General features: G+C 40.4%; 1 protein-coding gene across 1 annotated transcript in view; it reads left to right on the top strand.

Moving 5' to 3' along the window:
- Positions 1-19,639, top strand: part of twf1b (twinfilin actin-binding protein 1b) — a 29,619-nt gene extending 9,980 nt beyond the window's left edge. Inside the window, exons 6-9 of the mRNA XM_062994711.1 lie at positions 11,747-11,872; positions 14,570-14,720; positions 16,633-16,754; positions 18,132-19,639. Of these exons, the coding sequence (XP_062850781.1) occupies positions 11,747-11,872; positions 14,570-14,720; positions 16,633-16,754; positions 18,132-18,299 (567 nt within the window). The 3' untranslated portion in view covers positions 18,300-19,639. The remainder of the gene's footprint in view (positions 1-11,746; positions 11,873-14,569; positions 14,721-16,632; positions 16,755-18,131) is intronic.
- The last annotated feature ends 2,568 nt before the right edge of the window (positions 19,640-22,207 follow it).

Below are 22,207 nucleotides of genomic sequence, written 5' to 3' on the forward strand. Positions count from 1 at the left end.
ATTCAGTGCGCCGATCTGGGTCATCCTCGTTGAGATGCTGCAGCAGCTGGAGTTTGTAAGGGTGCCATTTGTGAGTAGCTAATATCCGCCGAAGGGATGTTCGACTGATGCCACTCTCCAGTGACATGCGGCAAGTGCTACGCTGTGGGCTCTTGCTGAATGAAGCTAGGACAGCCACTGATGTTTCGTCATTAGTGACAGTTTTCATGCGTCCACATTTTGGCAAATCCAACACTGAACCAGTTTCACGAAACTTGGCAAGCAGTTTGCTAACTGTAGCATGGGAGATAGGTGGTCTCGTAGGGTGTCCTGCGACCCGGGTACTGCGTTCACCAGACATCAACACAATTTCTATCCGCTTCTCACGTGTTAACCTCTGTGACATGTCAATGGCTGTAAACAAAGAGAAGCTTGTAAATAACTCATGAAAGAATAAAGTTACGTTAAAACCAAGCACACCATTGTTTTTCTTGTGAAATTCTCAATAAGTTTGATGTGTCACATGACCCTCTTCCCATTGAAAAAACTAAAGTTGGATCCAAAATGGCCGACTTCAAAATAGCCGCCATGGTCACCACCCATCTTGAAAAGTTTTCCCCCTCCCATATACTAATGTGCCACAAACAGGAAGTTAATATCACCAACCATTCCCATTATATATATACAGTATATACAGTGTATCACAAAAGTGAGTACACCCCTCACATTTCTGCAGATATTTAAGTATATCTTTTCATGGGACAACACTGACAAAATGACACTTTGACACAATGAAAAGTAGTCTGTGTGCAGCTTATATAACAGTGTAAATTTATTCTTCCCTCAAAATAACTCAATATACAGCCATTAATGTCTAAACCACCGACAACAAAAGTCAGTACACCCCTAAGAGACTACACCCCTAAATGTCCAAATTGAGCACTGCTTGTCATTTTCCCTCCAAAATGTCATGTGATTTGTTAGTGTTACTAGGTCTCAGGTGTGCATAGGGAGCAGGTGTGTTCAATTTAGTAGTACAGCTCTCACACTCTCTCATACTGGTCACTGAAAGTTCCAACATGGCACCTCATGGCAAAGAACTCTCTGAGGATCTTAAAAGACGAATTGTTGCGCTACATGAAGATGGCCAAGGCTACAAGAAGATTGCCAACACCCTGAAACTGAGCTGCAGCACAGTGGCCAAGATCATCCAGCGTTTTAAAAGAGCAGGGTCCACTCAGAACAGACCTCGCGTTGGTCGTCCAAAGAAGCTGAGTGCACGTGCTCAGCGTCACATCCAACTGCTGTCTTTGAAAGATAGGCGCAGGAGTGCTGTCAGCATTGCTGCAGAGATTGAAAAGGTGGGGGGTCAGCCTGTCAGTGCTCAGACCATACGCCGCACACTACATCAAATTGGTCTGCATGGCTGTCACCCCAGAAGGAAGCCTCTTCTGAAGTCTCTACACAAGAAAGCCCGCAAACAGTTTTCTGAAGACATGTCAACAAAGGACATGGATTACTGGAACCATGTCCTATGGTCTGATGAGACCAAGATTAATTTGTTTTGTTCAGATGGTCTCAAGCATGTGTGGCGGCAATCAGGTGAGGAGTACAAAGATAAGTGTGTCATGCCTACAGTCAAGCATGGTGGTGGGAATGCCATGGTCTGGGGCTGCATGAGTGCAGCAGGTGTTGGGGAGTTACATTTCATTGAGGGACGCATGAACTCCAATATGTACTGTGAAATACTGAAGCAGAGCATGATCCCCTCCCTCCGGAAACTGGGTCGCAGGGCAGTGTTCCAGCATGATAATGACCCCAAACACACCTCTAAGACGACCACTGCTTTATTGAAGAGGCTGAGCGTAAAGGTGATGGACTGGCCAAGCATGTCTCCAGACCTAAACCCAATAGAACATCTTTGGGGCATCCTCAAGCGGAAGGTGGAGGAGCGCAAAGTCTCGAATATCCGCCAGCTCCGTGATGTCGTCATGGAGGAGTGGAAAAGCATTCCAGTGGCAACCTGTGAAGCTCTGATAAACTCCATGCCCAGGAGAGTTAAGGCAGTTCTGGGAAATAATGGTGGCCACACAAAATATTGACACTTCAGGAACTTTCACTAAGGGGTGTACTCACTTTTGTTGCCGGTGGTTTAGACATTAATGGCTGTATATTGAGTTATTTTGAGGGAAGAATAAATTTACACTGTTATATAAGCTGCACACAGACTACTTTTCATTGTGTCAAAGTGTCATTTTGTCAGTGTTGTCCCATGAAAAGATATACTTAAATATCTGCAGAAATGTGAGGGGTGTACTCACTTTTGTGATACACTGTATATATATATATATATACAGTACAGGCCAAAAGTTTGGACACACCTTCTCATTCCTGTGGTTTCTCTTAATGTTTTTAAATTTTCTACATTGTAGATTAATACTAAAGACATCCAAACTATGAAGGAACACATATGGAATTATGTAGTAAACAAAAAAGTGTTAAACAAACCAGAATATGTTTTATATTTTAGATTCTTCAAAGTAGCCATCTTTTGCTTTAATGACAGATTTGCACACTCTTTGAAATTTTCTCAACCAGCTTTATTAGGTTTCCACCTGGAATGGTTTTCAATGAATGTTTGTGCCTTGTCTAGAGTGAATTTTTGGAATTTGTTGCTTTTTTAATGTGTTTGAGACCATCAGTTGGGTTGTGCAGAGGTAGAGTTGGTAAAATATAAAACATATTCTGGTTTGTTTAACACTTTTTGGTTCACTACATAATTCTTCATAGTTTGGATGTCTTCAGTATTAATCTACAATGTAGAAAATAAAAATAATCAAGAAAAAACATTGAAGAGAAGGTGTGTCCAAACTTTTGGCTGGTGTGTCCAAACTTTTGGCCTGTACTGTATATATACGTATATATATATATATATATATATATATATATGTATATATATATACACATTTAAGGATATATATAAAAATACATATAGATTTAAATTAGAAATAGAAAAATAGAAGTATAAATGTGCAAAATAAACATTAAAGGTGTAGCTTTTATGCACTGTAAACATGTAAATAATGCCAAATCACAAGCACTTCTGAAGTTACCTAATAACATATAAATGTCACCATGACAAATAAACAATAAATACAAATAAAAGTGCAGTGTAGCTTGATGATTAAGCTACTGGACTAGTGATCAAAATGTTGCTGATTTAAGCTCCACTACTGTTGGTACCTTGAGCAGGGCCTTAACCCTTAATTTCTTGGATTTTCATAGACCACTGAAGTCGTGTCGTCATTTTGTAGTCCACGCCATGTTGTTATGCCCATATTTGGTAACCCGGGTCTAAGAGAAATTTTGAATGGGAAAAAAGAATGGAGATTTCGAAAATTGCCTCTCTCGCATCCTGTAGTCATAAAAAATGTTCCAGAGCTGTTACGTTTTGTTTTATGGAGATTCTTTTGTCTATTATCACTGGATCCTCTGAATTATGAAGTCATTAAAGAGTCAAAATATGAATATTGCTACATGTAAGCTAATGCTACTGCACACTGAATTGACGTCACTAGACAGGAAGCCTCTTAATTTTTTCTTTTTTTTTTCTTTTATAAGCCTCTTAAATAACCACACGAAGCAGCGTGATTCACCAGTGTAACAGTGGAGTGATATTCACAAGTTTTACTTTATATTTTTAGTAGCTAGCTACATTAAAGTAGAAAGCAATGATGGTTGGGTGTTACGCCTTTGGTTGCACTCACCAAACGCGGGCTGCTCATTCCATCGATTCGATTGGTGTCAGTGACGTCTAATTAATGCACAGTAGCATTAGCTTTCCTGTAGCATTATTAGTATTACGACCCTTTAACAACCTCGTAATTCAGAGGATCCAGTGATGTACAGGAGAGAAATGTACATAGGACAAAACGTATAGCGTTCTGAACATGTTTATTTAGCACAGGATGCGTTAAAGCCGATATTTTACAAATTTGCCATTGAAATTTGTCATTTTTGCCATTGAAAATCGGGCTTAGACCCAGGTCTCCAAATATGGGCATAACAAGGACTACAGAATGACGCACGACTTCAGCGGTCTATTTCAAACAATTGTAAGTCGCTTTAAAAAGAATCTGCTAGTTGCTGTTCATGTACCTTTGTGTGACAATATTCATTCATTTATTTTAATGTTTTACCACAGTTTTATCCTGGTGAGGGTTGTTCCGGTTTCCCTTGAATTACTGGGTGTAATGCCCAATCGCAGGGCCCTCAGACATTGCCAATCGTGTCTGTATGTAGACACCCATCCGGTCATCACCGCTGGGGATTAAAACCCTGGGTCCAGCAGTAGTGGGCTAGTTTAATTTACAGCTGCGCCAACGAAGCATCCCTGTGTGATAATATTGCTGTTTGAGGCAAATATTCCTTATTAATGCATAGCATTTTGTCCTATAATACAGGTCCAAGTCTTAATATGGAAGGGGTGTCCAAACTTTTCTTGCTGGGGGCCAGTTGGAGTAAAAAATATGCAAACACAGGCCACAGACAAAACAAATAAAAATATAATAGACCTACCTAATTACTAACAATTACATTTCCTTTTTATTTAAGTGACTAATTATCTAACTTATCTGACAGTGTTATGTAAAATAAGATTTTGCCAATTTCACTCACCGGTTTACATTTTACATTTACATTTTTTGCCATTTAGTAGATGCTTTGTTCCAAAGTGACTTACAGTACTGTGACAGTGTACTGTCTACGCGGTTGAGGGCCTTGCTCAAGGGCCCAACAGTGGCAGCCTGGCAGTGGTGGGGCTTATACAAGCAATCTTTTAATTACTAGTTCAGTATCTTAACCACTAGGCTACAACTAATCCTAATAGGAAGATTATTATACATCTGTAAACACACACACTTCCCTCTGAACTTCTGCATTCGCCGTCTATTTTTTGTTTCTTTGGAGCCACCATGTTTATCCTAAAACTCTGGAACATTAATGCAGGTGTAAGCGTTATAGAGTGAGCACTGCCAGTCCTCACATGATCATACTGATCCAGTGTATGTATTGATTTTGTTCTCTGCACTAAACAGGTCACTTGCTGGCCTATGTTACTGGTTTGTTCTCTCAGCTTTGATCCCTCCTCTCTTTTTATATATCCAATGTTTACTTATAGCCAATGTTTACTATAGCCATCTGTGGTGCTGTGCTAGGCATGACTGTGCCACTTAACTAATACGTTAGGGATTTGAGCTTCACTGACTCATTTATTATGCCTTTACCTTGGTCATCAATTTTTTGGCCAGATTTATTTTAACCCTGTGGTTGTTGTACAGTTTGCCAAATACTGTCCTGCTCATCATCACATGGATTAGCATTCCTGACTGACATGTTATACCACAGGATTAGCATTCTGTTTCTCAGCTGCCTCCACCACTCTCTCAGGTGTCATTTTTTTAAATATTTTGTTTTATTGAGCGTGTTGTCTGTTTTGGGCACCACTCAATTTTAAATAATCCATCTAAACCATGATTTACTATCAGAGAAATTAGTTATCCGCTTATCATTGCTATTGTATAGAGGAAAATTGTGCCTCAGTTATCCTGTCTTTCCATGATCCGGCCCTGAGCACAGTAACTGTTGAAAGCATCTTGGATAAGGTTACCAAGGTTGAGCAGCAGTACAAACAAAGATTACTATGTTATGCCAAGCATTGTGTTTACTTGTGTAAATGACACCAATATTAGACTCTAAAGCAGTGCAAACACTTTCTCCGAGGTGATAAATAAGGCTTTTCATATGTTTGTGGTTTTGACAGATGCCAGGAAGAAAACCTCATTTGGCTTACCCTGGTATAGACTGGTTTTTGATAGTTTGGGCTGGGTTCCATTTATTTTTAATATAGAAAAGTATTAATATTTGTATTCATTAGATTACAATATCAGGACATAGTGGAATAACATGAAATAAAAAAACAATAAACTGTATTAGATACACCCCAATATTAGATAAACCCAAAATAAATCATCAAACACGCGAAGACCAAGTAGTTTAGACTTGATGTTAAATTGGCCACACTCCAACCCGACACATCAACACCTTATGAGGGAGGAAACTCCTACACTGTGAAGCCTGCCAGATACCTATTTCCATAAAGCATCCTAACTGAGTGCCCAATGTATAACAGAAAAAGACAAAGATTGCATGTGCCTGGAACAGTAAGAGACCCTCAGTGAGGATAACACAAAAATAGTTCTCAAATATCTTACTAATATTGTCACGTGGGAAGAAAGGACGCAAATGCAGAAGTAAATAAAAATAATAATATTTTATTTAATTATAAGGACAACAGAAAGATAAACAGCAAACGAAAAACAGAACACAAAAAACCCGATCGGAAACTCCGACGGAGCTGCTGGCGCAACTAAATGAAAAATAAACAAAGTGAAACCAAAACAGAAGGAAGCGGGACGCGAACCCCGGTCAGCCGCGTGGCAGCCGGGAGCGTTACCACCGCACTGTAGTGGTGCTGGAAAACGGGAGCGCGAGAACCTCTAATACGCTTAGGAGCGAAGGGAGAGGAGGGGAACTCCGAGCAGCGCTAGACCCAACACCGCGACTAACAATCGCAGTGACCGGTCGGCGCGCCCTGGATCGCGGAGCTGACACACCAATCTGAAACCAGAAAGAAACAAATAAACAAAGTTAGGCAGTTCTAGACTGCGGATTCGAACCGGGGTCTTTAGCACGGCAACCGCTTGCTCAGCGGAGTCGCCACCCAGCGGTTGGAGAATCCAATGTTCAGAATAACTGAAGGCACTGATGCCAGAATACCTTCAGCGCTTTAACACAGCGCTGAGTGAAACCGCTAACGCTAACTGCTAGCGCAAAATGAACTGCAGTTCGAGGACTGCACCGCGTCGCACCACACTATATCTACGAGACCAACAGAACATACCAGTTACCTCAAACCTTGCGGTTTTACTTACCCGAATGGCATACGCCACCAGGGCTACCAGCTAAGGCTACGAACGTGTGGACGAGCTGCCACCACGGACCGGAAAACAAACAAAGGTGCGACACCCGCTGCTGTGTGGAGCTGGCTTAAGGCAGGGTGAAGGCAGGGGCACCCTGGATGATACGAGGGGCGGGAGGTTGGGGAGGGGGTAAAACTCCCCCGCACATAAATGGTCGGAGATGGGAGACATGAAAGGTTGGATGCACTTTCATACGGGGAGGAAGCTCCAACCTATACGTCACCGGATTAATCCGCTTTACCACCTTGAACGGACCAATGTACTTGGGTGCCAACTTATGTGGGGCACCTCGAACGGGGAGATCCCTCGTTGACACAAGTACTCGTTGGCCTGGCCGGAAGGTAAGAGCCGGCTGCCGCCTGCGGTCAGCTTTGCGCTTCACAGAGCGCTGGGTGGCCACAAGTGCCTGCCTAGCTTTGCGCCAGGCGGCGCGGCAGCGGCGGACATGAAGCTGTACAGACGGGACCGCTACCTGCTGCTCCTGCTCAGGAAAGAGCGGCGGAGGGTACCCGAACTGAGCCTCAAACGGTGACATTCCAATCGCCGAATGATGCAGGGTGTTGTGAGCAAACTCTGCCCATATCAACTTATCCGACCACGTGGTCGGATTCCCTGCCGTCAGGCACCTGAGCATCTTGCTCAGATCCTGGATCAGCCTCTCCGACTGCCCATTCGACTCCGGGTGGTAGCCGGAGGATAAGCTGGCCGTGGCGCCAAGAAGTTGGCAAAAGGCCCGCCAGCACTGGCTTACAAACTGTGGACCCCGATCAGACACAATGTCTGATGGGACCCCATGTGCTCTCACCACATGATTCAGGATGATTTGCGCAGTACCCATGGCGGATGGTAGCTTGGGCAGTGGGATAAAAAGGCAAGATTTGGTAAACCGGTCGACAATTACCAATACCGCCGTGAACCCTCTGGATTTTGGCAAGCCTGTCACAAAGTCCAGAGAAATGTGGGACCACGGTCTAGCAGGTATTGGCAACGGATGAAGGAGGCCCCGCGGGCGCTCTCTGGGTGTCTTGTTCAGAGCACACACAGAGCAAGCACGGACAAAGTCACGTACCTGGTTCTCCATCCCCGGCCACCAAAATCTTCGGCGCAGCAAGACCAGGGACTTAGTCACACCTGGGTGCGCCGAAAATGGGGAAGCATGGGCCCATTCAAAAACCTGACGCCGTACGGATGAAGGTACGTACAGTCTGTCAGGAGGTCCCCCACCGGGGTCGGGTTCAGCCCGGTGGGCATCCCGAATGACCTTCGATATGCCCCATGTGACTGGGGCCGCTATCAGGGTCGAGGGGATCACGGGATCAGGTCCGGTCTCCGGCCTGGTCGGTTCCCACTGTCTAGACAGAGCGTCCGGTTTGACGTTTCTGGACCCCGGTCTATAAGACAGTGTAAAATTGAACCTTCCAAAAAATAAGGACCACCGGGCCTGACGGGAGTTCATCCTCTTGACTTGCTGGATGAATGACAGATTTTTGTGATCCGTCCAGACAAGAAAAGGATGATTGGCCCCCTCGAGCCAGTGTCGCCACTCCTCTAACGCCAACTTAATGGCCAAGAGTTCCCTGTCTCCAACCGGGTAGTTCCGCTCGGCTGGAGTCAGGCGGTGCGAGAAGAAGGCACATGGATGCAGCTTCTTCTCTGGCCCCACTCTTTGGGACAAGACTGCCCCAGCTCCGACCTCGGAGGCATCCACTTCGACAACGAAGGGTTCCTCTGGGTCGGGCAACTGTAAAACGGGAGCAGTTGTCAAGAGTGTTTTTAGCTCGTCAAAAGCTTGTTGGGCCTGCACCGTCCATCGGAACGGACCTTTTCCTGTAAGGTCCGTTAACGGAGAGGCGACTGAGCTAAAGTTCTTAATGAAACGCCGAAAAAAGTTTGCAAAGCCCAAAAACCTTTGCAGTTGGCGTAAAGAACTTGGAGTTGGCCACTTCTCCACAGCTGATACCTTAGCCGAGTCCATGCGCAGGGTGCCCTCGGCCACTACAAACCCCAGGAACGAAACCGTGGGGGAGTGAAAGACTGACTTCTCCAGTTTGACAAACAAATGGTTGTCGAGCAAAAGCTGGAGAACTCGTCGGACATGCCCTATATGCTCGTCGATGGACCGACTAAAGATAAGAATATCGTCTAAGTAAACATAGACGAATTTACCAAGAGTCTCCCGCAAGACCTCATTGATAAATCTCTGGAAGACTGCGGGGGCATTCATTAACCCAAATGGCATCACCCGGTATTCATAGTGGCCAGTGGGCGTAATGAACGCAGTCTTCCACTCATCCCCCTGCCTGATCCGGATCAAATTGTACGCGCTGCGAAGATCGAGCTTGGAAAAAACAGAAGCTCGCTGAAGGGCTTCGAAAGCCGTGGCCATCAGCGGCAGCGGGTACCGATCCTTGATCGTAACGGCGTTCAGACCGCGATAATCGATACAGGGGCGCAGGGTGCCGTCCTTCTTGTTCACAAAAAAGAACCCTGCCCCAGCTGGGGAGGAGGAAGGACGGATGAACCCCTGTTTAAGTGCCTCACGCACATACTCCTCCATAGCCACCTTCTCTGGACCGGAGAGCGAAAAAAGGCGCCCCCTAGGAGGAGTAGTGCCGGACAAAAGATTGATGGCGCAATCGAACGGTCTGTGGGGGGGCAAGTCCTGCGCCCGGGACTTGCTAAAAACCTCCCGTAAGTCATGGTACACAGGGGGAACAGCTGCCAAATCCGGCACCTCCATCTTCGGTTCCGTCGGAGCAGAACTCGTGCCACCTTGCAGCAAACACGAGTCGCGACACCGCGTTCCCCAGATGAAGATTGATCCGGTGGCCCAGTCGATCTGAGGATTGTGTCTTTGCAGCCACGAATACCCCAAAACCACCTGGAGGTGAGGAACGTGAGTTACAAGAAAGGTAATCCGTTCCTCGTGGTTTTGCAGACGCAACGTGAGAGGTCTTGTCTGTTGGGTTATCGGGCTGCCCGCTACAGGTCGGCCATCCACCGCATGGACCGACACTGGTGATGCTAGCGGTTGGACCTCAATCCCCAGCCTGTGTACCAGATCGCTGTCAATGAAATTCTCCACCGCACCTGAATCGACACAAACCTGAAGGTTTGTGTTCCCGAGGCCCCAGGACAACCGGGCCTGCAAAAGCAGACCTTGGGCAGGGATGGTAGGTCGGCTCACTCCCGAGTCCCTGACTCGAGAGCGGCCTAGATGTTTTTCCGACCGCCGGGGTCGGGAGAACGAACCCGATGCCGAACGGGCATTGGCACGGGCTGAGCCCAACTGCATGGGTTCGGGATCCAGGGCCGGTGGAGGAGACTTAGGGGGCGCCAGCAAGCGGGTAAACGGGGGGCAGGTACCCCGCTCCCGGTTTCGCTGGCGAAGACGGGTATCGATGGCTGTGGCCAGCGTATAGGAGGCCTTAAGGGTCGTTGGACAGTCCCTGGTGGCCAGCTCATCCTTTATCTTCTCCGATAAGCCACGATGAAAGATGGCGGTGAGAGAGCCCTCATCCCACCCACACTCCGCCGCTAGTGTCCTAAATTCGATTACGTAATCTACGACTGGCCGATTACCTTGGGTTAGCTCAAGTAAGCGTGGGCCTGCCTCGCGACCCCCCGAGGGGTGGAAGAAGGTCTCCTTTAAGGCCTCCTTAAAGGCGCTTTCGGATGAGCATTCCGGAGCGTTCTGCTCCCAGAGGGCGGTAGCCCATTCCAAGGCTCGGCCAGTCAAGAGAGAAACGATATAGGCAACCCTCGACCGCTCTGTGGGGTAGCGGGAGGGCTGCAACTCGAAGGCTAGCGCGCAATGAACTGCAGTTCGAGGACTGCACCGCGTCGCACCACACTATATCTACGAGACCAACAGAACATACCAGTTACCTCAAACCTTGCGGTTTTACTTACCCGAATGGCATACGCCACCAGGGCTACCAGCTAAGGCTACGAACGTGTGGACGAGCTGCCACCACGGACCGGAAAACAAACAAAGGTGCGACACCCGCTGCTGTGTGGAGCTGGCTTAAGTAGTCAGCCCCACGGCTGCGGGTGATCAGCACTAATTAGGAGGCCTGGTATAAGAGGCCTTTGTTCTCTGAGCTCTGTAATGTCTGCTTCGCTGGGAACCCGGGGCACGTTCACCAGCTACCACAGACCTCGTTATAAATATCAGAGTAAATACACAAATATAAGATAAACCCTAGTAAAATATAAAGCACTACTCCTGCTGTGAATATTACAACGTGTGAACACGGCATCAAACAATCAAACCAAATTTTTTATTACCCATAATATAGTCTAAACTATTGACAAAAAGTAATAAATTAACAACATTAACAACAGAAAGAACTTCTGTGGCCTTTACAGAGTGCTGACTTCCACTCCATCCACACCTTTAATTGAAATGCTGCCTGTCAGCAGGCCCTATTGCGGTATGCTGGTGCCTGAACTTATTTCTTGTGACTAAATGGAAGCTAATCCAGGTATTCATGTTGCACAATGTAGTGTACCATGAGGGCTGCTAATGCAGCAACTTAGGCACCAAATTAGTTTTTGTTGTTGTCATGAAGAATGTTCTCATGTTAAATCCAATGTTAAATTATAATCAGAAGTACAGTAAGTATAAATGTAGACAATATCATCTTTTTGTACCTGCTCAAGACTAAATCTACTGTAGCTGCTGCTGAGCAGTGTAATAAAAAAATACTTTTGTGTCTATTCAGGTGCAGACAGACGTCCACATCGACACAAAGCACCAGACTCTACAGGGCGTGGCTTTTCCAATGCAGAGAGATGCTATTCAGGCTCTGGAGCAGTTCAGAGAGAAAAGGATTAACTATGTTCAACTTGTAAGTATAGCGCACAATAATATGTATTATTGACACATTACTGCTAGTGCTATCTGTCATGTATGCTAATTTATTTCAATGTGTGTTAATAGACAAGCAGCTGCTTTCTTTTTATGTGCCTTCTAGTGATTTAAAATCCTTAACAAACGAATCCTTAACAAACAAATCCTTAACAAACAGTCCTTAACAAATGAATCTTAACAAACGAATCCTTAACAAACGAATCCTTAACAAACAGTCCTTAACAAATTAATATTAACAAATGAATCTTAACAAAAAATCCCTAAAAAACGAATCCTTAACAAACAGTCCTTAACAAATGAATCTTAACAAACGAATCCTTAACAAACAGATCCTTAACAAACAGTCCTTAACAAATGAATCTTAACAAACGAATCCTTAACAAACAGATCCTTAACAAACAGTCCTTAACAAATGAATCTTAACAAACAGTCCTTAACAAATGAATGTTAACAAAAAATCCTAAACAAACGAATCCTTAACAGTCCTTAACAAATGAATCTTAACAAATGAATCTTAACAAAAAATCCTTAAAAAACTAATCTTTAAAAAACGAATCCTTAACAAACAGTCCTTAACAAATGAATCTTAACAAATGAATTTTAACAAACGAATCCTTAACAAACAATCCTTAACAAATGAATCTTAACAAAAAATCCTTAACAAACGAATCCTTAACAAATGAATCTTAACAAAAAATCCTTAACAAATGAATCCTTAACAAACAGTCCTTAACAAATGAATCTTAACAAATGAATTTTAACAAACGAATCCTTAACAAACAATCCTTAACAAACAATCCTTAACAAATGAATCTTAACAAAAAATCCTTAACAAACGAATCCTTAACAAATGAATCTTAACAAAAAATCCTTAACAAATGAATCCTTAACAAACAGTCCTTAACAAATGAATCTTAACAAACTAATCCTTAACAAATGAATCTTAACAAACTAATCCTTAACAAATGAATCTTTAACAATCCTTAACAAACGAATCCTTAACAAACAATCCTTAACAAATGAATCTTTAACAATCCTTAACAAACTAATCCTTAACAAATGAATATTTAACAATCCTTAACAAACGAATCCTTAACAAACAATCCTTAACAAATGAATCTTTAACAATCCTTAACAAACTAATCCTTAACAAATGAATCTTTAACAATCCTTAACAAACGAATCCTTAACAAACAATCCTTAACAAATGAATCTTAACAAAAAATCCTTAACAAACGAATCCTTAACAAATGAATCTTAACAAACGAATCCTTAACAAACGAATACTTAACAAATGAATCTTAACAAAAAATCCTTAACAAACGAATCCTTAACAAATTAATCTTAACAAACGAATCCGTAACAAATGAATCTTAACAAAAAATCCTTAACAAGCAGTCCTTAACAAATTAATCTTAACAAATGAATCTTAACAAACAATCCTTAACAAATGAATCTTTAACAATCCTTAACAAACGAATCCTTAACAAACTAATCCTTAACAAATGAATCTTTAACAATCCTTAACAAACGAATCCTTAACAAACAATCCTTAACAAATGAATCTTTAACAATCCTTAACAAACTAATCCTTAACAAATGAATCTTTAACAATCCTTAACAAACGAATCCTTAACAAACAATCCTTAACAAATGAATCTTAACAAAAAATCCTTAACAAACGAATCCTTAACAAATGAATCTTAACAAACGAATCCTTAACAAACGAATACTTAACAAATGAATCTTAACAAAAAATCCTTAACAAACGAATCCTTAACAAATTAATCTTAACAAACGAATCCGTAACAAATGAATCTTAACAAAAAATCCTTAACAAGCAGTCCTTAACAAATTAATCTTAACAAATGAATCTTAACAAAAAATCCTTAACAAATGAATCTTAACAAAAAATCCTTAACAAACGAATCTTTAACAAATAATCTTAACAAAAAATCCCTAACAAACGAATCCTTAACAAATGAGTCCTTAACAAATGAATCTTTATCTTACAATAAAATGTAATCTAGCTAATCTATCTATTATCAGACTGGCATGGATTTCACAATGGGTTGGATCTAAATCTTAACACAACAGCAACACACCACTGGTGCAGATTTGTAATCTGCCGATTTCTTCTGCAAAACGTTCAGTCAGTAACATCCCATAATGTTTTTAATGTAAATTTGGTGACTGTGCACCGAACTTATTCTGTATGAAAATCAGCACCTTGGGGGTCACCAATCTCCAAAATGATCATAGGACATCATTTCCATGCCAACTGATTACTTGGAAGGCTTGCCAGAAAAAAAGCCTTTCCTGTCAACTAATCACAAGCGTAATCACATAGTGTTTGTGTCTGTAAGGATTGTTATATGAAAAAAAAATCATTTCAACCAGTCCGTCTGGCATTCACAACCATGTCATGATTAAAGTCACTTATATTTAAAAACTAAAATGTCCATTTCAAATGTTTTAGGTAACATGATTTCATGCATTGCACCACTACTGTGGACAGGCTAATGACTAATGAATTAAATAAATATACAGGTGTTCCAAATGAAGTGATTTGTGATTTATGATTTGTGCAGAATCTCTCCTGATAGAACTGTGACAGCAGTGTAATAGACAGAATTTTACAGAAGATTGTTTAATATGCTTGTGTGTGTAATAGGAAATAGACTTTCAAAAGGAGTCCATTAAGTTGTCCAGTGCAGCTTTAACAGAGATTAGAGACCTGCCCAAACAAATCCCTAAAGATGCTGCACGCTACCACCTCTTTCTCTACAAACATTCACATGAAGGAGATTACCTGGAGTCTGCAGGTAAAATATTCTCATTTTATTGATTCGTGCTACTTACATAGACACCAGTAACACAGAGATATCAATTTTCTGTGTCATGTATGTATTTACTAAGTAACTAACTTAGATACAGTATATACAATTATTAGGACTCCTAAGAAAGATGAGTTAAAGGGTTGTATAAAAAAGGGCTGGTCTAATAGGTTTATCTCACACTGAAAATTAGGTTGAAGTTTATTTCAATAATAATAATAATACTACTAATAATAATACCAATAATAATAATAATAATAATACTCATCAAGAAATAAAAATTTATTTAATTTAAATCAAGAAATTTATTTTTAACCACCAATTAAAAACAGCAATAATTTTAATGGCCTTTGTATCTTGCTTAACTGAATTAACATATCTGTTGTATCATATTAATGATATGATATTAACATATCTGTTGTATCATATTAATGATATGATATTAACATATCTGTTGTATCATATTAATGATATGATATTAACATATCTGTTGTATCATATTAATGATATGATATTAACATATCTGTTGTATCATATTAATGATATGATATTAACATATCTGTTGTATCATATTAATGATATGATATTAACATATCTGTTGTATCATATTAATGATATGATATTAACATATCTGTTGTATCATGTTAATGATATGATATTAACATATCTGTTGTATCATATTAATGATATGATATTAGCATATCTGTTGTATCATGTTAATGATATGATATTAACATATCTGTTGTATCATATTAATGAAATGATATTAACATATCTGTTGTATCATATTAATGATATGATATTAACTGTTGTATACTATTAATTTATTAAGTAATTAATTTACTTTTATACACAGCAGGAAGGTCCTGGGTTCGATCCCCAGGTGGGGCGGTCCGGATCCTTTCTGTGTGGAGTTTGCATGCTCTCCCCGTGTTTGTGTGGGTTTTCTCCAGTTTCCTCCCACAGTCCAAAGACATGCAAGTGAGGTGAATTGGAGATACAAAATTGTCCAAGACTGTGTTTGATATAACCTTGTGAACTGAAGACACTTGTGTAATGAGTAACTACCGTTCCTGTCATGAATGTAACCAAAGTGTAAAACATGACGTTAAAATCCAAGTAAACAAACAAACAAACTTTTATACACTTAGGTTATACACATGTACAACCCCCAAACAGAATCTGTAACTTGTTAATTCTTTATTTAACTGGCAAATAAATGATTTTTAAGGTTTGACACACCTAATAAATTGGGACAGGGAAAAATAAGACTTTAGTTTATAGAACTGTTACTCTGTTTTGAAATGTTCCACAATAAGCCAGTGAATTGGTAACTGGTGAGGGTATCATGATTGGGTATAAAAGTAAGGCTCAGTTGCTTCAAGCATGGTGGATCATGGTTTACACAACCATGGTGCCAAAACCTCTTGAGAGAATTGTCAGTCGTTGACAGTCTAAAAGAAGATTTCTCAGTGCAAGCTAGCAAATAATTCTCTTTCTTCTTTTATTGTGAAAATATTGTGAAAATATTCTGGAAATCTAGAGAAAACTAGATGTAGGGCAAGACCATAAACCACACCTTAATGTGCATGATTTTAATCCTTCAACTGCCTCTGCACGAGAACCCATTATGCTACTGTGGTAAATAGATACGCCAAGTGGGCTCAGGAGCACTTCAGAAAACTGTTCTCACTTAACATAGTCCGCCATTGCACCAAGACGTTCGAGTTCTAGAATTGCATTCCACAAAGACACCACATAATAGTTTTTTTTAAATATGTCTGCTCTGTGGTAAAAAAAAGAGAAAATAAAAACCAATAAAGGATGTATGATGTTTTGTCTTTTATCTGATTCCATTGCTGATGTTATTTGATCGATAATACTTGGTTATTGTTTGCAGTGTTTATCTACTCAATGCCTGGTTACAAATGTAGCATTCGGGAGAGGATGCTGTACTCCAGTTGCAAAAACTCCCTGTTGGACACAGTTGAAAGAAACCTGAATATTGAAATTGAAAAAAAGGTAATGATTTTGCATCGATGTTCAGTTGATGTGTTTTTATATGTATATTGTTGAAATACATACATGTTAATACACATAAAATGTGGTCTGCTATTCATCCAACTTTAATACTAGAAGAATACAATCTGCATCAGCTTATAACCGTTTTTGTTTAGTTTTTTGTAAATATATTAGTATCATTTACTTTCTAGTTAATACCTGGTAGATTCTTCCTTAGCATCAGAAAGAAGTGGGAGTCTATCAGCATGGTACATTTTGACTTGGTGATCTTTGCCCACCCTATATTGCAAAACCGTGAGAATATCTCCTGTGCACAGCCCTCTTCAGGTCACCCCACAGATTTTCAGTTGGATTTAGGTATGGGCTCTGGCAGGGTCATACAAAAACTTTGATAGTAAAACCATTTTTTGTTGATGTGGACCTCATTTGGGTTCATAATGAAATTCATCATCATCTTTAGCTTTTTTAGAAGAGGCCTGAAGGCTTGACTGTTGTTTGGAACTGTTCATAATTCTTTCCACCTTAACTAAAGCCTTAGTTCAAGTCAAGAAAAAAACAGCCCCAAGGCATAATGCTTCCACCACCATGCTTCACTGTGGGTATGGTGATCTTTTGATGATGTGCAGTGTTGTTTTTGCACCAAATATATCTTTTGGAATTATGGCCAAAAAGTTCAATCTCTGTCTAAACCGACCATTACACATTGCCACATGCTTTTACTAGGCTTCATCAAGGTTTTTAAAATGTTTTTGCCACCCTTACCCACAGTCCAGACATATGAAGAATACACAACCAGTACTCGCCAGAAATTCCTGCAGCTTCTTGCTTTAGGCCTCTTGGCAGCCTCCCAGACCAGTTTTCTTCTTGTCTTTTCATCAATTTTATAGGGACGCCCAATTCTTGATAATGTCACTGTTGTGCCATATTTTTTTCACTTGTTAATGACCATCTTTATTGTGTTTCTTGGTATCTGTAATACCCTTCTCCTGACTGATACCCTTCAACAGTGAGATCTCTTTGATGCTTTGTAAGCTTTCTGCAGATCATGGCTTTTTCTGTAAGATGCAACTAAATAAATGTCAGGTAAATCTAACTAGAATAGCTAAACTTTATATGGGGTTAATCGGAATAATTGATAGCTGGTGTCACTGACTACTGAGTAACATGAGTTTAAATGTGGTTGGTTAATTCTGAACACCACCACATCCCTAATTATAAGAGTTTTTTTTTTCCAAAACATGACTGACGTATATAGATCTTGCCGTAAATAGTAGAACTCATCAGACCACATTGTATGAGTGTTCCAAACCACTATCATATTATTTAATAGAGCTGTATAATATTACACAATATGTTTATACTTTTTAATTTCTACAGCTGGAGATCGATAATGGTGATGAGCTTACCAGTGATTTCCTGTATGAAGAAGTGCACCCCAAGCAGCATGCACACAAACAAGCCTTCGCAAAGCCCAAGGGTCCCATGGGAAAGCGGGGAGGACGGAGAATCACACGGGCACCAGGGGAGGCTGGAGAAGACGATTAATGGCCTGCACTTCTGTTTTAGCTGTTCTAGCTCAACAATGGTATAGCCTACTTTCTTCACAAGCCATTGCTAGACTAGCTTGCAGCTATATTAGCCCTATTCAAATTCGATATGTTTATCAGACATCCATTTTTACAAACACTCCTATTTGGACAGTAATGAAACTCCGGTGGAGAAGTGATTTTAGTGGGCATATTGGGAACTATTTTATTGGCTTATTTTATTGGATCCTTTACAATTTAGCTATTTAATGAACTGACACAACTGCTCACCGTGTTCCTGGACTAAATGTCTCATGATAGTGTGTTATTAATAAGTAATACTACTTGTAGCTGTTAAAACCAACACTTTAATCAGGTGCAAGATTAGCTTGGATGAAATTTAATTTAATGTACAGTAAATGTTTACAAATTGTTACTAATATATCATATTTATACAATGTAAAAATTGTTAAAGGGCGGCATGGTGGCACAATGGGTAGTGCTGTTGCCTCACAGCAAGAAGGGTTTGGGTTCGATTCCCCAGCTGGGCGACCAGGGTTCTGTCTGTGTGAAGTTTGCATGTTCTCTTTGTGTCTGTGGAGATTTTCTCTCAAAAGTCCTAAGACATGCAGTCAGACTAGAAATTGAATTAGAAGTGTGTGTGTGTGTGTGTGTTTATTCCCTGCCTGCCGCCCAGTGAATCGAACCCTTTGTGACCCTGACCAGGATAAATCGACGATAAAACAGATAATGAAGTAATGAATGAAAAGAATTGTTAACCAGTAGGTGGTAGGTCAGTAAATGTGGCGATTGTAAGTAATTTAAATAAACAGTTCCCATTTCAGTGCAACATAAAAAAATTATTGGGGTGGCTCAGTGGGTAGCACTGTGGGCTCGTAGCAAGAAGGTCCTGGGTTCGATCTGTATGATCGATTTCTGTCATGAATGTAACCAAAGTGTGTAAAACATGACATTAAAATCTAAATTAATATATAAATAAATACAAAATAATTCATTCGAGTGGTACTAAAATGATCAGACCACCACCGTGAGTTTTACAGGGGACGAGGAAGAAAATCACTGCAGCAGTTGTAAAAACACAAGTGAACCTGGGTCCACCTGATAAACAAATTGAATTTGAACTGGGCTGTAGATTCTCTGCGCAATAAATAAAACGCTAATGTAGGATGCAGACCTGTTGATCGCAATGCAACTATTTTTTGTACACTGTTTACTTTGGAAATGGACTTGCATCTCAAGCACATGGTAAAATTAAGTGAAGGATGTAGAATTCATGTTTTTATTTCAAGGTAGGTCTATATTCACAAAGCATTACAAAATAATTAAATAATTATTAAATAATGAGAGAATGCTAAACCACATTTGGTAGAAAAGGACACTAATTGTTTAAGGTAGCTCTTGTAGCATAACCAAACATGTTCAGTATGATGACACAGCTCCAGGGACCCAGATTTTATCCTTGTATTTGGTAAGTGTGTGAAGCTTGCCATGTTTTTCTATGTTCTCCCATGTCCAGTTGTTTCTTTTGGTACTCTGGTTTACCTCACCCAGAATTTGCACTCCCAGAATTTGCAGTAGGGTTATTGTTTACTTGAACATGTATGAATGAGTGAATATGTGCAGCCCTTCATCACCCTGTATAGAGAAAGTTTGCAATATGTTTGCATATACCCAACAACCTTAAGTATCAGTAATAATTATTTCCATTTCCTTTTTTATGCATTTTCTCCCTTTTTTTGCGTGTCCAATTTTTACCCAATTGCGTTATGCTTCCTCTCTACTGGTGCTGACCTCCGCCCCAATTGAGGAAAACTGACACACGCCCCCTTCGACACATGTGCAGTACCCGGCTGCATCTTTTCACCTGCACGAGGCATCAGCCTTGTGCACGGTGAGCCACACCATGATCAGCATTATTCCTCTACTCTGTGCAGACGCCATCAATCAGCCAGCAGAGGTCGTAATTGCATCAGTTATGGGCGCCATCTAGCGGGCATAATTGGACACGGTTCTGCTAGGGTGGGATGACCAGACTGTGTGGGTGGGGTCTTCAAACGCTGTGTATTGACCCTGATTGGCATACAGAGGGGCGCCTGAGCAGAGTGCATAGGTGAAAAAGGGTTCCGCTAAGGGCTGCGCACGGGTTGGAGAAGGCGTGAGTAGCAATATACCCACCTCGACTGCAATCAGGGATCCCCCAGCTGCAGAAGACAAACTGACTACGTTAAATTGGGAGAAAAATGTGAGAAAAATGCATAAATAAAATAGAAAAAAATTATTTTGGCCAGCTTTTATACTTGGCTCCTTGAATAAAGAGCTTGAATGATGTCACTTTTTGTAAAGTGAATACATAAAGTAACGACTGAGAAAGCAAAATCTGGGACACCAATAAATAATCATATTTCATTTAAGATTATTCATAAATAAAATGACTCTTTATTTCATGACATCTGAGCATGGTAAAATTTTAATACTAATACAATTGGAACAAGCCTAAAAACACAGTGGATTTCAGACAGTATTTAGACCCCTGGACTTTTTTGAACATTTTAATGTGTTGTGGGTTTGATTTTAAATTGATATAATTGACGTTTACCCATACTTCGTAGAAGCCCATTTGGAAGTAAATACAGCTGCAGGTCTTCTTAGATAAGTCTCTACACATCTGCACTTTTTGCACTCCTGTATTTGGGCAGTTTGTCCCATTCTTCATGGCAGATCCTCTTAAACTCAATGAGAATGCATGGTGATTAGGTCTCCGTGCACTAGATAACCAAACCTTTTGCACTAAACTGACTTACATGGCTAAATAAGATTTTCTCATCTCTGGGTCTTATTAATTCACTTACCCGTTTATCGTTGTGTTATTTGATGGCCTAATGATGTCATTAGTTATTTAATTGAATCCTAACATCTGAAACCTCTAAGCTTTTCTGTCTTAATAAGAAAATGTATGCTTTATACTAGACAAAAAAGTAATTGATATAACCTTTTTTTACACTAAACTTACTAAAGAAATTATATTTTTCTGAATCTGAGTTGCTGCTATGTCCACATCATGTTGTCTAACATAATTAATAATGTTTGTAATCATGGCCATACTGTTTGTCTAATAGAATGTGCCATTCACTCTATGTAATTAAAACCACATAATTTATGCCAAGCTTACATTGTGACGTAGCTCAGAAATGTTTATAGGTACTGAAAAAACATGCCACTTTACTAAACATTCAGACCACTAGTGATGTTTCTCATGTAACAGTGTCTTGTCTCCATTGTGGTTTCGTGTAAAGTCTCAACTCTGTATTTTTTAACAAATTAAATAGTATATGATTAAAATGAAATATTAAAACACTGCTTTATTTGTCTTTGTTTGTTTAAAATGGATCTTATGTGTAGAAAGGTTGACTATACAGTGCTGTGAAAAATAACTTGCCTTGCCATATCTTTTTATCAGTGGTACCTTGTAACTCAACGTCCCCTAAACTCAAAATCTTTGAAACTCAACGCCCTTCATCGAGAAATTTGTACCCTTAAACTCAATGTGTTCAGTTTGTTTTTTAAAAATGTATTTATTTAATTTCAAATTAACAATGAACAGTCGCTTTGTTTAGCGTTCGGCTTGAGCGGGGCGGTAATACGTCATCAAAGTGTGCATGTGAGACGAAACTGCATTTGTGTGGAATAACCGTCAAATCCAGTCTGAAAGCTCCACATGTGTGTTTATCTGGATTTTCCTCACTGTTTCACTTTTAAACTTGTGTTACAGCTCAGGGTTCTGAGAAATTGTAAGAATCAGCTTTTTATTTCAGTGTTTTTATATTATATTTGTGTTATTTTCAGTGTATAAGTGTCAAAAACAACCCCATTATTTTACATTAGCCCAAAATATATGCAGTTCCATGG

The sequence above is a fragment of the Trichomycterus rosablanca genome, chromosome 1, assembly GCF_030014385.1.
Source record: "Trichomycterus rosablanca isolate fTriRos1 chromosome 1, fTriRos1.hap1, whole genome shotgun sequence".
Classification (NCBI taxonomy): Eukaryota; Metazoa; Chordata; class Actinopteri; order Siluriformes; family Trichomycteridae; genus Trichomycterus; species Trichomycterus rosablanca.